General features: G+C 36.8%; 2 protein-coding genes across 3 annotated transcripts; both read left to right on the top strand.

The window, feature by feature from the left end:
• Nucleotides 1–3,157: 3,157 nt before the first annotated feature.
• On the top strand, nt 3,158–8,876 carry LOC113726715 (uncharacterized). The gene is made up of 5 exons (XM_027250579.2): nt 3,158–4,411; nt 4,509–5,284; nt 5,362–5,451; nt 7,357–8,067; nt 8,224–8,876. The coding sequence occupies exons 1-5, from the start codon at nt 4,315–4,317 to the stop codon at nt 8,347–8,349; spliced, it is 1,800 nt and encodes a 599-aa protein (XP_027106380.2). The 5' UTR covers nt 3,158–4,314; the 3' UTR covers nt 8,350–8,876.
• Nucleotides 8,877–14,526: 5,650 nt separating this feature from the next.
• On the top strand, nt 14,527–17,068 carry LOC113724039 (probable WRKY transcription factor 9). Of its 2 annotated transcripts, none has more exons than XM_027246989.2 (5): nt 14,527–14,871; nt 15,091–15,228; nt 15,331–15,705; nt 15,825–15,938; nt 16,134–17,068. In XM_027246989.2, the coding sequence occupies exons 1-5, from the start codon at nt 14,647–14,649 to the stop codon at nt 16,857–16,859; spliced, it is 1,578 nt and encodes a 525-aa protein (XP_027102790.1). In that variant the 5' UTR covers nt 14,527–14,646; the 3' UTR covers nt 16,860–17,068. The 2 variants fall into 2 exon arrangements, with proteins under 2 accessions (XP_027102790.1, XP_071931184.1); XM_072075083.1 differs by having other exon boundaries at nt 14,738–14,871; nt 15,067–15,228.
• Nucleotides 17,069–17,379: the final 311 nt, after the last annotated feature.

Genomic DNA, 17,379 nt, shown 5'->3' with positions numbered 1-17,379 from the left:
TATAGTTGATAAAGACGAAAAAAAGTGCAAAAAGGCAAGTGGAGGGAAACAGTAGAAAGTGAATGGGTGGTGCCACGTGGCCAGTTGACGAGAATAAAGGCCAGTTGGGACTGCCCAACGCCAACAGCCAGCGGCCAAGGACAGAATCTGGGCTATGAGCATGCACAAGCGCCTAAGAGGCCCATTTAACTAGTGCTAATTGGGCTTTTGTTTAATGAGACAATCTGGGAACTATCTCCATCCATCCTCCTTGTTAGGTTTACCGGATTTACGACAGCCCATGCGTGCAATTTGAGTCAATAATCCAAAAACAAACTAAAAGGATGATTTTGTTCGAGAACAATACAAAAATTGATAATTCAAAATCATAATCTATAATTAATTAAAAGTCGAAATAGATGGGAAACATATATATATGTATGTATGTATATATATATATATAAAGAAGAGGAGAATGTAGAATTATAATAAATACATAATACATTCATTAGTGGAGCATTGGATACTTATCAAGGGTTTGGGCAATTTTCCAAATTTCATGAAAAAAAAATAGACTAATATAGTTCCTCGCACTTGAGGTGTGATGTTATTCATCATCAAACTCGTCTTCAAACTACCTTGACTTGCATGATATAAAATTATAAATTACCATATGGCTACGTGAATCCACATTATTCATCATTTTTCCTAAACTAGTAAACCTTTTTGACATATTTGCACATATATTATATATATATACACACACACACGCGCGTACATAAATTGTATGCATCTACAATTTATTATCTTTGGTGTTTGTTAGTTTTTTTTTTTTTTTTTTTTTACTTTTTCCCCCATGAATTTTAGGCATCTTCTCTGCAGTTGACTAAACAAACCTACATCCAACATGATAGAATAATTTTTATGTACATCATTTGATTGACGTTTAATTCACTTACCTTCATGCGTAAAAGGACAGCACGAAGTTCCGTGTTACCATAAGACATGATGGTACTTGTATTCTATTTTCCTTTTTCTTAATTTGTGTAGAATAAATTATCAAACCCCAAAAAAAAAAAAAAAAAAAAAAACTCCGACTTAGCTATATTGCTTACCAAGTTGGCCAATGTTGCTTGATTCAATTTGTAAAGAAACAAAAAGTAAATACATAAATGCGGTAGAATTTCTTTGAGTTATATTCAATGCGGGGGGCAAGTGACTAGACTAATGTTTTTCCTCTCACATTTATTTACAGTACGTGCAACTGCTATTGATGAAGTGCTCGATAATTATTTGTAACGCAATCAGAACTATAGAACAGCAACATTTTGAATTGCGAACCCCTGTCCGTACACAACTGATTCCTTACCATTTGAAGAGATCATAAGTGACGTGGAGTAACTGAAACTAAAAGCCACCGGACAATTTCTACTAAATTCTGAACCACTGCCTCTGTCGTGAGGCTTGATAGGGTGGGAGATCCTTTTTTTTTTTTTTTTTTTGTCACAGGGATGTTCGGGTCAATTCTTACAGGGTCCGACTAATTCTCTGCGGTCCGGTCCCGACACCCCAACCGGGCCCGAGCACGTTAAGTGCGCATAATATGATAGAGTGGGAGATCAAGTGTTCAATTTTTACTTTTCACCGATTGTCACAATACGTGACTTTTCTAAAATATTCAGATGAGTGCACAGTGCATCAAACTGATCGGATTTGTGGTTCAGTTTCCATTGATCCCCATAAGTTCAGTAGGATCTTCCTTTTAAAGTAGTAAGATAATATAGACAAGATGATGATGACAAAAAAAAAAAAAAAAAAAAATTCCACTAAAGTCTGAGCAAAGATTTATCCTATTAGTGTTTCTTTTTTTGAACCCATAATTCTAGTTCCACATTTGAGATAAAGAAGTTTTAGATGAGGAGCTGAGTCAGTTGCCAGTTGGTGTCCAATTTGCTTACGGTGCAGACAACCACACTGCTAACACGTTATTAATTTATTATACAAGGACATACTTTTGGGAAATTTCTTTGTTTTTTGGTCAAATACTTTGCTACTTTTTGGAAAGTGTAGATGAGATGAGGTATTCAGTATTCATTCTTGAGATATTTACCATCTGTTAAGGCACATAATAATAATAATTAAATAATAATAATAATAATAATAATGTTCCATGGACGGGTCAATTTATACCGCCAGGGTATTTCTTTTTTTTTTTTTTTGATAATGCCAGGGTATTTCTCTATAACTTAAGCAATAAGTAAAAACTAAAGAATCTAAGGTAGAAGTGCAGAGAAGCATGTAATTGGTGTAGATTATAGGTTGCTCACTAAACTACTCCATAAGCACAAGAAGTGACAAAGGTGCAAAATCATTTGGTTGGACTTGGAGCGTTGTTGAAAGTTTCAAAGCCAACTAAACAAGGAATGACACGATGAGCTGCAAAACCAAACAAATGAGCCGTAGATTAACCATAGGTACCCTTAGCAAGTTAACATCAACAACAAAACTGCTCAAGCAAGCAATTTTAGAACAATAAGTAGAATCAATCTCGAGCGTCCACATTTTCATCCTTAATTAATTTCAATTTGAATCGAATATCATTTTTTTTTTGTACGTGACATATATTTAAGGATGATACGCTGTGAGTATATGCACTACGCTGCGAGTATATACAAGATAAACTCTAATAACTATTCATTTTATTAGATTTAAGACTTCTAAATTTCTAAAATTTAAGTATATTCATCATTGTTTTCGTTTAAACCTTAAACACTAATTTTACACCAAGGAAGTAGAGTAAAAAAAATATATATATATACAAGTTTTGGATTTCGGTTGCATAATTCATGCTAAACTTACAAAAATTCCACCATTCATCGGAAACCATTTGCTTAATTTCTTTTTTCTCAATGACACAAGTGATTTGAATTTTAAATAATTAAATTTAGTACAATTTAAGAGTTCAAAATACTTGTTTCCCCAACTCACCGTACTCAAAAATAGGGATGTCGAATTCCTTAGTTTAAGTTGAAATAAAATACAGGAAACCTTAACTCTTTTTTTTTTTTTTTGGTTGGAATCCAAAAGATAAAAAGTTTCTTCGTATTCACATGATTTATAATATAAAACATCACAGCATTTTACCTGCTCAAAAATATATAAATACATATCAGTCTTCATTGTTTCTCTCTTTCTCTCCTGTGTCACACGAATACACAATACACAGATAAAATCTTTCTTTCGTCTTCCCCAACAACAAAGCCCTCCCAATCCTTCTCCCGGCGTCTCTCTCTCTCTCTCTCTCTCCATTTACCACTACTGCAACTTTCTCTCTCTAAAACTACCAAAAGCCTCCGCCAAATATTGCATAATACTACTATATTCTTCCCTCTTTTGAAAAACAAAGAAGGTGAACACAACTCTTCCTGGGCTTTCTTGTTCTATCCTTCCAGAAACTCCCATAGCCTGAGAACGGCAGAAAACAACAAAGGCGGCGTCTGCCCAGACCCAAAACGGCGCAGTATCGTTCTTTTACCAGACTCTTTCGGGGTATACACATCAGTTTTTTCCTTAATTGTCAACAGCCCGGCTGTTACTTTGTTAACGAATTTAGGCACGATAATCTGAAATTTTCTTATACATTTTTCCTGGTATAACTGGACTGTTATTGTCCTTAGGGTTTTAAAGAGGGGATATTTATTTCTTTTGATCATATTGGTGCCTAGGGTTTGATTATTTTTGCTATTCTCTTCATTGGGTTTTAGTTTCCCCCAAGAAGGAATCGTTATTGTGGTTGTTTTGCATGACGGAAAGGCCCATTACTGTCTTGGTTGTGATTCAGGGTACTTGTTATTTTGTTTTTGGGGAAATATGGCGGCCTTGAGAAGCCCTTGTTGAATATCAAACAGTTGGCCTTGGGCACTGATATAACAGATAGATAAAGGAGTTTTTCTTGTTCTTGGTTTTTGAAACCTAGTCGAGCTATTGTCCACTCGACTGGCTTACACTAAATACATAGGTGGACAGTGCATAGAGGCGGAACCCAGCTATTGTTAATAGAACAGTTCAGATTCTTTTGTTATATTGTAGCCATGGAAGGATTGAGATAAAGATGTTGTGCTGACAATTCTAATAATTTGGTTGTTAAAGATAAGCCATGCGTTTGAGGGGCTTTTGGGGTTAGAATAGGCTGAAATTGGTGTTGCATTTTTTAGAATTTTACAAAGACAGTTAGGATTGTCAGGGGAAATGTGGTCGGACATGCGGAAGCTGTTGGGAATTTAAGAGAAGTTGGTTTTTTTCCTTTTAGTTTCATGAACATGTGCTGTGTCAGCTATGGAAAGAAGTGAACCCTCATTAGTTCCAGAATGGTTGAAAAGCAGCGGAAGTGCAACTGGAAGTGGGGCAACATCCCATCCACTTTCACCATCAGGTAAAGTTTTTGTAAGCTTTTGTTTAGTGATTTGTTGTTCTTAAATATAAGTATTTTATGTAATATGATGTCAATATCTTAGTTTTGTTTGTTATAGATGATCATGCTGTATCAAAACTTGCTAGAAACAAGTCCTCGGTCAATCATAATGATCATGAAATAGGGCGATCATCTGTTTCCGATCGAACTTCCGCATCATATTTTCGCCGGAGTTCCAGTAGTAATGGTTCTGGTCAGATGCAGTCTTACAGTAGTTTTGGGAGGAATCACCGTGGTAGGGATTGGGATAAGGACCTGTATGAGCCTCGTGATAGAGATAACTTAGTTGTTGGAGGCCATAAGCACCGGGATTATTTAGATCCACCCGTCAATAATTTTCCTGGCAATTTTGAGAAGGATGGATTAAGGCGTTCTCAGTCAATGGTTTCTCGGAAGCGCAATGAGATTTGGCCTAAAAGATCAATAGCTGACTCAAATTCTGCCAGTAGAAACAAAAGTACTGATGGAAATAGCCTGCTTGATAAGGGCGATTCAGTTGGCACTGTACACAAAGTTGTATTTGAACGAGATTTTCCTTCCCTTGGATCAGAAGAAAGACAAGCAACTTCTGAGGTAGGAAGAGTCCCTTCTCCAGGATTAAATACTGCCATTCATGGTTTGCCAATTAGTGCCTCAGCTATCATTGCTGGGGATAAATGGACTTCAGCTCTGGCAGAGGTTCCTGCAATTGTTGGAGGTGGCGGTACTGGACTTTCACCTGGGCGACAAGCTTCGCTGCCTAGTTCTCCTGCTTCTTTGCCCTCAAGCACTTCCGCTGGTCTCAATATGGCTGAAACTGTTGCTCAGGGTCCTCGTGTTCAAGCTGCTCCAAAGGTACCTTTGAAGCTTCTTTGTTTCTCAGGCATTCTTCAGATTCTTTGTTGCTTATGCTATTTCTTTCTATAATCCAGATAACTTCCGGAACACAAAGGCTTGAAGAACTGGCTATAAGACAGTCTCGCCAATTGATTCCAATGACTCCATCAATGCCTAAACCGTCGGTAAGAGTTCTTTACTTGACGTTAGAATGCTTGGTTATTTATATTTCTTTCTGATGATTGCATTGCTTTTGTTATATTTTGTTTATCTTCTCTAGCTATTATTTTAATTCATCTCTTAATGTTTTGTCCGATGAGAGGATTCATTTTGAGAATGCCCACATCTCTTGGTCACAGTGATGTTAGAAGGGAAGTGTGTGATAGATTCCATTAGTTGCAAATTAGTAATGAGATGGGAACTAGAAGATTCTGTGGCTGTCAGATTCAGGTTATGCTTTATTTCTTGTTTCACAAGTTCGGCAAATTATATAAAGCCGTCATGCTTGACAGCCTGTATGTTTATAAGTCTGTTCAAGAGTAATTCACATGTACCTGTGTAGTAGCTATAAGGACAGTATAAACTTGGGTACAACTTGGAATATAGAGGTGACAGGGGACTACAGGAAGTTGTAGCTTTATACATTACTCATTTTTTCTCCTTAATTTAAGTAGTTAGCCGTTCTGAACTTTGGTGTGTAGTAAGATATGTTTTACTTTAAGTGGTAGCCTGTGCAATGGATTTTCTCATGACACATTAATTCCAAGTCCATTAATCACTGTTAAGTTTGGTTTTTGGTGAATGGACTTGGAATGAATGTGTCATGAGAAGATCCATTTCCAGTATCAACAGGTGTCTTAAAATAAGGTCGAGTCAGCTGTGGTGAAGTGATTGTTGATTGATATGTTCTATTTCTTTTATCCCAAATTCAGCATTTTATTTTCCTTTTGTACAGAAGCTAGGGGTATTTGTGCTGCATATCTGAGTGCTCATCATGTGGATTGGCAGATTTTATTGTGTGAATGGACTTCATAGAGCTACTTTTTGGTGCAGGCTTTAGAGAAAAATTGAAGAGGCCTAGATTAGAAAGTGAAAACCTATGAAATAATTTAAGCCAAGAGAAAAGTATGATGAGTTTGGCCATAAAAAGTGGCAAAATATCCTAAAGGATTAATTAGACACAAATGACACATAGCTAAATTTTTAAAGTGTGCACGATTTTCACATCTAGGTGTCAACATGGACAAGGTAGGTTTGCTCTATTTGTTGTCATTCGTAGAATCCTTACTTCTACCCATTAGATTTTTTCCTTGACATTTATAGCATAGCATGTGGAGCCACCCATTTTTTGATAGTATCAATGTTTTGATCTTGTACATTAGGAAAAAAAAGTATAATTTTTTTTTAAAATTTTATTCAGTTAATATCATTGTTGTCCTCCAAGGTGATAACATATCTTCAGCACGTTGTTTTTTAACACAGCAGGAAAAGATGCACTAAAGTTCACTAAATGACGATCAAACCCATGGAAATAGAATGAGATGGCTCTTTTTTCTTTTTGTTTCTTGGAATGAGATGGGAACTGTAAGGAAAAAGCAAGGGAAGTGGTTATTCAATTGGTTTTTTGGTTGTTTCATTAAGTCCGTGCCCATTCCCATGTTTGTTTATGGTTTGTGGAGGTGTGGTTGCTAAGGAAATTTTCCATTTCTTTCTTTTCGCTTACCAGTATTGAGTGAGGATGTAAATAATTGGAGCCCAGCTCACCTTTTATTGGCCCACTATGCAGAATATTTGGTGCTTATAATGTTTTGTCCATAGTCCTCCATTTATTAGCTGTAGAACCCGTTCCTAATATGAAATGAAAATGAACTATAAGGAAACATACTCAATGGGAAACTGTCTAATATTATTGTTGTTGTCATTGTCTTTTTTGTTGTTGTTATAATTTTGTTAATGGAAGTTATGATTTGATCTATGTAGATTTTTCACTAAGATGGTATTATAGGAGGATTGCTTTAGGTGGTTTGAATGCTATATTTAGTCCACCTACTACATGCATTTGAGGTCAATGTTTGACACCTTTGTTTCAGATTTTGAATTCTTCTGATAAAGGAAAAGCAAAAGCTGGACAGCCGCAGCATCCAGTTTCATCTCCTCTTCTGAGTCCTTCATTGCGTGGCGGGCCTGTTAAAACAGATGCTTCAAAGACAAGTAATGCTGGAAAGCTTCTTGTTCTCAAGCCTCCAAGAGAGCGGAATGGTGTGTCTACCGCTTCGAAGGATACCTTGAGCCCAACAAGTAGTACCAGGGCAGCAACTTCAGGCATTGCTGTTGCGACATCGGTGACTGGATTGGCTACCTCAAGGGGCCCTGCAATCAATCCTGTTTCCCCTGGTGCTGAGCGCAAGCATGCCCTTCCGATGTTGGAGAAGAAACCGAGTTCTCAAGCTCAGAGTCGAAATGACTTTTTTAATCTTATGAGGAAAAAATCTATGCCGAGCTCTTCTTCTGTTGCAGACGCTGGTTCTGCTGTGTCAGCCTCGACTCTTGATGAGCCTGGTGAACTAGAAGTTATCCCTGCTCCTGTTATTCATGAGGACGAAGATGTGCCATCATTAGACCGCCTGAATGGTTGCCAGCATACTGAGAATGACTTGTTCGGCATCCAGTCAAGATCTCTTCCACTGTTTTCAGAGGAGGAAGAGGCTGCATTTTTACACCAACTTGGTTGGCAGGAAAATGCCGATGAGGATGGTCTTACGGAGGAGGAGATTAATGCTTTCTTTAGGGATTTGAGTAAGGTACGGTATGGTTGTAATGGGTCCAAGAATTAAGTATGCTTTTAGTAGTCAAGAGGAGGTTGTGGATAGGAACTCCTCTTTAACTTGCATTGAACAAGCTAGCTATGTGTGCCCTAGTTTCTTTAATATTAAACTACTATGTAATTTTCTTGGCAGTATATGAATTCAAAGCCGTCCTCAAAAAGTTTACAAGGAGTGCAACCGAAGTTTCCGTTGCTGCTCAGCTCACACGGTGCTATTGGTGCTATTTCTTCTGGATCTGACTCGAAGTTGGAGTCTTGATTTTACTGAACTAGTGCTGGTTTTAATGGAATTAAGTTGGGGAGGCATTTTTAAGGATTTTTGACTTTTTTGTTCTTTTCTAGAGTATTCAGATGGAAAATCGCGAAATTCAGGTAGCTACTGCAAGAAGAATCCATGCATTTTGAGGGAAGTGAATGGTAGGAATAAGAAACAGGTGGTCGGGTTCTGATGATGACTTACTGAAATGCTGCTTTACCTGCTATAAGATCTTAGAAATTTTGTGAGCTAGGACTTGGGATGAGAAATATAGGAATAGGTTACTGTAATGCTGCTGCCGCTGCTGCTGAGCAGCAGCAAAATGTGGGTAGATCAGTTTTGAGTTTTGAGGAAGGGTTAAATCCAAATTGATAAGATATGGTTTGTTTATTGGGGGTTAGAAAGGGGAAAAGAAGAAAGAATAGTTTTTGGGAATCTTCACTTTCTTTTGATCTTATCCGCAACTGTTGATTATATATTATCTAAAGTTAATGCATGGAGAAGGCGAAGCATTAGAAGGGTTCATGTAAGTGCCGTCTCCCTCTCTCGATTTCGTCTGTTTATAAGTCTACAATTAGTTAGTGTTTGATATTTTTGATAAAAGTGCAAGCTTTTCAATGCCATGCCGGGCCGCTGCATAGAGAGGTTAAATGTGGTGTGTAAACATAATGGAGTGGAATGGAAAAAAGAGGAGAATGATGGTAAAAAGCTAGTACTGGCATTTTGCTCTTAATCTTCTGGAAATTTTCAACAGAAAATATGAAACTGGGCTAGCCCAATCTTTTGATCCGTTGCCACAATTACCTTGCGACTCTGGTCACTTGCAGGCCAAGTTGGGTCTATCGTCAGAACACCAAATTCTTCTGTTCAGTTGCTTTATGACGGAGAAAAGACCTTTAATTCCCCGCCAGTTAAAAATACGAATTAAGATCTGGTCCAAAATAATGGCTAGACGTGCCGCGGACTGGGAAGTGTCGGGGTCCCTGAAACCCAACTTATGAAACGAAACTTGGAAGATGGCAGCAAATGGCGACGATCCAAAACGTTTCTTCGTCACTCGAAGGTTTGCATTCATTCCATGTGCAACTGCAAGTGCTCTTTGGATCGAAATTTGATATTGGCAAAAAGCGTAGAGAGGTCTAAGGCAAGACGAACCAGTAGTGTCGGGTCAACTATACTTTCTCTCTTTCTTTATGCAAAATACTACTCTAACATATCTCAGTCCCCAAGAATTGATTGGTCCTTGATTAACTCCCACTTCTTTTTTTTTTTTTTAATTATATAATTAAAAAAAGAAACTGAATACTAGGAGTCTTTCCATATCCCCTTTTTTCTTTTAGCGAACTGCATATGTGCTTTATAATTTTTTCTGAATTTTTTTTACTCTCTGTTTTACTGGAATAACTCGTGATTTTGAGAATTTTAATGTATAAAATAAGGATTTAAAATGGGTATGGAAGAATATTTCTCAAGCAACTTTAATTTGAAATAACAATAAAAAAAGAGTCCATGCATTTTTTTGTTTTTTGTTTTTTACACATATGACTCCAAATAAGAGAAAATACTTTACAACTGTAAGAAATTAAAAAAGGATGATCATATTCGTTGATGTAGCTAGCGTCTGCTCATTCTTGCGGTCGTCATGTTGACAAAACGATGCCGAAAATAAAGGAAGATCAAGTCATCTGGAATCATATTAAGCCGTGTCAGACAAGTTGACTAGAACAGTTTAAAAATGCACATGAATACAAATATGATATTCTGGGTGGTGACGAAAGGGAATGGGTATGAAAGATACCTCCATGATATGAAACTATAGGATTATTAATGTATCATGCTTAGAACAGGCTATGAATCACGCTATTGACTTCACTTGGAGTTTGGATTGCATTTGAAAGACGGATTGACTTCCTTGCCCAAAAATGGTTTCCTTTTTGTCCTTTTTTTTTGTTTCCTAACATGCTTGCTGCCTATGAATATAAATCTAGCTTGTGCCAGAACAATAATAATTGTTTGAAATCTACAAAAAAAAAAAAGCCTTTCTTTACTGTATATAGGACAGGACAGGACAGTATTATTTATCCAATGGGACTTTTATACATACCATGCCAGTACATAGATATCAGCCATTTTTGCCCAACCTGTCATGTTGCCATGTCTTGTGCGGTGGAGGAAGAAAAAGGAGAGGAGCCAGCATGGTGGCTTGACTTCTATCTTCCATATGGTGAAATGGTCAAGCTCAGCTCTCTCATTCGATGTATGAGATGAAACTATTTGATGTTGAAGCGGACATACAGACGCACGACGCCATACAACATTGGTCAATCCCGCACTACAAAAGTCATGAACTTGGCCGTTAGGTACGCCACATTGGGAGAGTCTATGAATTTTCCTTGGAAATATTACAAAGGACAAATCTGTTTAACCCCGTGAAAATAAACAAATCGTTTATCTAAATGAAGGCAGGAAATTGATGGCAACGCAACGTTTTACGGACTATTTATAGTCTTTGAGAAATTAATGATATCCTCTCTTCCAATGGGCTTTTATTCATTTGGTAAAATGTCTTTTCACCAAGCAACTTGACAGGTTTTAGAGTGGACACATCACCTTTTACTGTCCGAGTACTTGACAGGTTAAACAAAGAATCTTTTTGCTTAGAAGACGCTTAAGTATTTAACCAACCAACTACCTTCAGAGAGCAGTTGCATTTAACCAACACCTTTAAAGCCTAAGTATTTAACCAACCTCTTGGATGCAGTCAAGGCATCAAATCCTTTGATTTGCATCTTTTTTGCAGGATAAGTTTCACCAGCCGGTTTGGTTTGGGTGCAGAAACACCGATTTGGTCCGATGACGGTTCAATCTTCTTCGAATTTTTCATTAGTCCATTTGGATCCACGCATCCCCTCCCTCCTAGTATAGAGTAGGAGCAAGTATAATATAGAATTTATCGCATCAACAAAAAAAAAGAAAAAAAGAAAAAAGAGCAAAGCATAAGTATAGTGTCATATGAAAGTTGTTGAATTCAGATTTGGAGTTAATTTCAACCAATACTTGATTGTTTGTAATCATACTTTCTCTTGGATTATCTCCCTCGCTTAGCTGATAATGTAGGTAATTGAGTCGTGGCCAATTTTACACACATACAAGGACATATGATATAGGGCTTTGGGCGTATAAATACAGAACCTACACTCGAGAAAAAACTAACGATTCTTTATCTTATGAAACGTCTTTTCCAGAGAGCTGATTTTCAAAAAACACTACTGCTGTCTTTTGTTAAACATATTAATTTTGGATTTCAATATTATAATCTTATTTGAAAATTAGATTTCTCGACGCACCACACTTTCCTGGAGGGTTCCCGGTACAAAGTGCAATGGGGATCTCCGCCAGTTAATTTATTGCTGGATTTTTTAGGGACTTGCACGGTTCCACTAAGATGGCTCATCATTTTTAATTAAGGCCGGCTAGATCCATAGGTATTTATATGATGAAGTATCTAAAAAGAAGGATCAGACCTTGGTCAAGAAGAAGCTCAAGATCGAGAGTGGAACAACCTCCTTGGTTAAGTAGACAATATGTATATGTGTGCATGCATGAGAGATAGAGAATTGGAATCGATTTACAAACTATGAACTGTTTCCTGGTTTTGTTTCTTTCCAAGTGCTCATTGGACTGTCTTATATATAGCATAGAATAATCAACGTGGGAATTTGCTGCGGCGACGCTTGCTCTTCCTCTAAGTCCACGCTCACACATCTTTTCCTGTGAAAGTCGTCTCTTTCCATCCAACTGCTACTAATTAATCAAGAGAGTGGGATAGACAGATTTCAACGAACTCTTGCTTCTTCTTGAATCTCAGGTTTTTTTTTTCTTCTTCTTCTTCTTTCTGGTGGGGTATTATTTTTTTCTTTTAATCATGTGATGAGCAATAAATATGGTACGTAGATAATCCGATTAGAGGATGATTTGGTGTTATACGTATTTGTGTAAGTGAGCCTTCTCTTTCTCCATTGTCACTTCCTCTTCCTGTTACTAGCAGTAGAACTCTTTCTTGAATTTGGGATTTTTATTGGTCAGATCAGATTCATGCTTCAACAGCCTAGCTAGCTCGTGCTTTTTGAAGTTTAATGGTCAACAGGCATGGAGATTTATCCACCAGATCAACCAGTCCAACTAAAACATGGATACGAATTGCATGAAGACGTGATAGACTTGGGATTTATGCTCAAACCAAACGTGATTGATTAATAATATTAAGCCCATTAAGACTACTTTGATCAACAAGATTAAACAACTCAAGATGATAACAGTTAACTGCATTTGGACTCAAGCCAAATGATAGCAATTAATTAACAACGTACTCAAGATGATGGACTTGGATATATTCACACTCAAACCAAATTCTCATCAAACGTTAGAAGCTTATACTGATCAATCCCAATGTCAGTTTGCAATTTTTAGGTTCCTAAAGGAATAACGCAGTAATTAAGAATTTAATTTAAAAATCTTTATCATATATACTTCGACGTACCAATTGCTTAAGCTCCCATAATAAGCTCCGAGCCGGAAGAAATCAATGCATCTCGATCAGGTTACATGCACAGCCATCTCAGAATAACTGCATAATCTTGTTTAGTTCATGTCTTCTCAACATTGGAGGAGGCAGCTAAGTTAATTAAACAAATGACATCTTATAATTAATCAGAAAGCGTGGAATGGTGTGTGAGGGTATCCCAGTTGACAATTTCATGATCTGATCCCAAGGCCCTTAATTTTTATCCAGCTGTGGGATTTCGTACAGGGCTCGAATTCCCTAATTAAATGGATGAATGACGTCAGAACTTTCCTCCCTGATTTCCCTTTTAGCCTAACAAGATTTGAATCCTTGATCCATCAAATCCTTGATCCATCTGCATTAGAGAAATACCAATATTGAGTATATAAATTATGTGCTGGCGGCAGACTTTGTGTATGTATTGGATTATTTGCAAATTGCTTCAAATCATTACCAAAAGAACAAGGGAAAAAAAAAAATCTTCACTTACACATCCATAAGACTAGATAAAATTTTCCGTGAGAATTGTATCTCTGTTTATTTGTCATATTAGAAAATTGCCAACATAATATTTGTTCCTTGTAGACAGAGGTAAATGTGGTGTGCTGTGTGGACTATTGTTGCCAGAGCAGAAGGGGCAAAGACCGAGTCTAGTGTTTAATTCTTGCACATATTTAATAAATGGTACAACGAGAAAAGTGGAAACTCCATTACAACTATTTCTTTTGCAGTCACGACTAATCAAAGACAATTGATATAAAAAGACGCATCCCTAATTCTAACAAAACATGAAAGTTACAACTTTTTATTTACAATAGATTTATATTATATATATATATATATATAGAGAGAGAGAGAGAGAGAGAGACTACACTATCTTGGTCTATAATTCAACAAATAAAAATAGGGCTGAAAATAAGTTTCAACCAATTCTACAAAGGTATGTTTAGCATTAATTTGAAAATTAAAAGAAATGTTTGAACTTGACTTGTATTTGAAAATTTTTTGAAAAAAACTAATCGAGTTTGGCATTTTATTTACCTAGATGTATATTAATGGAAAACTTGGTTTGGCTTATCAAAGCATCGAGTTCAAACATATACAATCAATTATGATGAATCAGGAATGTGATTAAAATCCATTATGCCTATTCAAGATGCAAGAATATTACTATATGTTTGTTATTTTGAGTTAAAGAAGGAAACTATAGGTATATTTTTATGAAATTTATTTGTCTTATATATTCGTGAACATGTCGAGTTGAATATTGTGAAAATTGTAATTGATTTGTTAATATTTTTGAGTTTGAAATCATGTTTAGGCTTGAATTGATATCTAAACAAACAAACTTCAACGAATTTGGGTCAAATCGATTACCAAACTGCTTATAGGATAAAACCCCATGTAGCAATATGGTAGTAGTTCTTGTTAGGGGCACTTTAGTGATTATACAATCTAGGTAAATATAATGCCGCTTGTATGAGTTATTATTATTCTTGTACTTGCTTATGAAAATATTTATGGTGTGATCAAAGATCCAGTTAAAAAGTCAAAACTAAGATGCGTCCTTGTATGTCTAATTCTAATTATACGTCTTAGAGACGAGGGAATTGACTTCGGTGCCTCAAAAGAAGCACAGAGAAAATTAAAGAAAGACAAATAATTAAAGCAACAAAGAAAGGGATAGGCTAGCTAGCTGCTGCAAGGAAGTTTATACTACTTCTCATTTGTTTTCCATGGGACCAGAAGAAACTGGAATGGAAATTGATCTATCACTCAAATTAGATGCTCAACGTGAAGAGAGAACAACAGAAGATCAGGATGACCGTCATCGCCAAGAAGTAGGAAAATTTCCAGCTGAAGGAAAAAGAGAAACAGAAGTTGAAGAAGAAGCCGTTGATCAAGAAGGTCATACAACTGTGGATAATTCCGTATGTGATGAAACTATGAAGACAGAAGAGGTATATCTCGTGTTCTTTGAAACCCCGACCGCCATCTTTATTTCTGACTTTCATGCATGTGAATTCACTGTAGAACTGCGTGTAAGAGTTCATCTGAATCCCCTTAACCCCACATCCTCAATATAAAAGAAATTAAAGATTATACGTGTATCAGTCTTGATCCAATCCAATAATTAACAATCTGAACTACTATAGATGTTTGAAACTTTGTACCGTTAGATATCGGTATTGCAGCTGGAGATGGACCGCATGAAAGAGGAAAATAAGGCATTGAGAAAGGCAGTCGAGCAAACTATGAAAGATTACTATGATCTACAAATGAAATTTTCTGTTGTCCAACAAAATATTCAAACCAAGGTAACATCCCCAGTGGAGTACTATTTGATTTTAAGCATCTAGATAGCCGAGGGATTTTGTTTTTATTCATTAATTTTGATGGGTTTCCTTTGATTGTTATAGGATCCAAGAACTTTTCTTTCGCTTACGGGTAATAATAACAGCCCCAGTCATGAAGAGCAAAACAAAGGAAGTCCAAGATTTTTAGAAATGAATCATCAAACACCGCCATCTACAGCTCAAGAAGATGATGCGAAACAACGTCATGAATTAGGGCTGTCGTTGACGCTGCAAAGCAGTAGTACAAGCCAAGAGAAAGAAGACGAATACATGGGAAATATTGAGAAAAAGGAAGATACCCCAAAAGCATTAATTACACCAATGCAAAATAAGCTACAAAGGAGCAGCAGTTTAGGAGGAGGAATCTCCAACCACCTTTCTTCCCCTCCCAACAGAAAAGCTAGGGTTTCCGTCAGGGCCAGATGTGAAGCTGCCACAGTAAGTTTTGATAATTATTTAGCAGCACTACGTATGTTGCTTAGATTTTGATCAAATCTTTTCATGACCTCATTGAGTTCAGAAATGGGAAATAATAAATGTTTTCTTTCATTTCATAGATGAACGATGGATGCCAATGGCGAAAATACGGCCAAAAAATTGCGAAAGGAAATCCTTGCCCGCGAGCCTACTATCGTTGCACTGTAGCACCAGGATGCCCAGTAAGAAAACAGGTAAATATGTTTAAAAGAAGTTCATTTTGAATCTTGAATTCTTTTAGTCCTCATGTACAGTACGTGTATTGTGTTTGTTTGTGTGTGTGTGCTGTGTGTTTTTTTTTTTTGGGGCCCTCCCTTTAGGCCTTCTTAATTTGTCATCTACTGTTAGATTTGTTTATTTTATATGAATGCGTGTACGTATAAGTGTAGGTGCAAAGATGCTTGGAGGACATGTCAATCCTGATCACAACCTACGAAGGAACACACAATCATCCATTGCCTGTGGGTGCAACAGCAATGGCATCAACAGCATCAGCAGCAGCATCATTTATGCTATTGGATTCTAGTAACCCTCTTTCATCAGATGGAATAATGTCCAATTTCAACCGATCAGCTCCATTTCCTTACCAGAGTCCTCAGTTCATAAATCCATCTTTATCTTATGCATCAAACCTGATAAACATTCATCCAAACGACCCGTCTAAAGGGATCGTTCTTGATCTCACGCATAATGTTAATGCTGACGCGAGACAATTTCCCATTGCTAGCTCTTCATCACAGCAACCGAGCCATTCTTGGATGCCTAAACCACTACCAGGGAATTATATTGGAAACAATGCTACTAATATTGTCAGTGATCTTTTCCCTCGTCAACTAGTGGAAGGTGGGATTGGACCTAAAGGCGAAGGAAACAAGTTATTGGCTGAAAATGTAAGTGCAATTGCTTCTGATCCTAAGTTTAGGGTTGCTGTCGCGGCTGCAATTTCCTCCCTCATTAATAAGGAAACCCAAACTACTACCACTAGTCATCCTCCTATGGCACCTTCTTTAATTCCCACAAGAGATGGTGAGGGTGGTGGTACCTCATCAAATAGCAAAAATTGGATTCTTGAATCTCTCTCCACAGGTGGTAAGCCCATTCAAAATTCCCCATGAAAATGAGATGCTGATGTTGATTCATTAAAGTTTTGTTCAAACACAGATTGGAGGATCATACTACTACTGTAGTTGTAGAAAATGTAATACTTACGAATTTAAGACTAGTTTTTTTTTTTGGCTTTTCCCCTATTTTGCACTTTAGTGAACTTGTTAAACTCCATCAATCATCGTGAAAGTAAGTTTGTTTTACCTTTTGATTTTTTTTTTCTTTCTCTTTTATCCATTTGTAGCTCTTCTCAATTAGCTTTATTTGCATTCAGAGAGTGATTTACTTCCTTTCTCTTTTGCCGCTGAAATACAGTTAAAAATGTGAACACCTGCAAATAAAGTCGGTATTGCAATTATGCCGCATTCTAATTTGGTTTCCCACGAAAAGGATCATTTTTTGATTAGCTATAATCTTAACCATATCAAGCTAATATCTACGAGGTCCCTTGACAAATATACTTCGTATACCTTATTTTTCTAGTACTGTTATCTTGAGCAAGAACATAACAGGCTGCAATTTGACTAAGTT

Source organism: Coffea arabica, chromosome 2c (assembly GCF_036785885.1).
Source record: "Coffea arabica cultivar ET-39 chromosome 2c, Coffea Arabica ET-39 HiFi, whole genome shotgun sequence".
In the NCBI taxonomy this organism is placed as follows: Eukaryota; Viridiplantae; Streptophyta; class Magnoliopsida; order Gentianales; family Rubiaceae; genus Coffea; species Coffea arabica.
The sequence above is the reverse complement of the archived record's forward strand: the minus strand, read 5'-3'. Positions and strand labels throughout refer to the sequence as shown.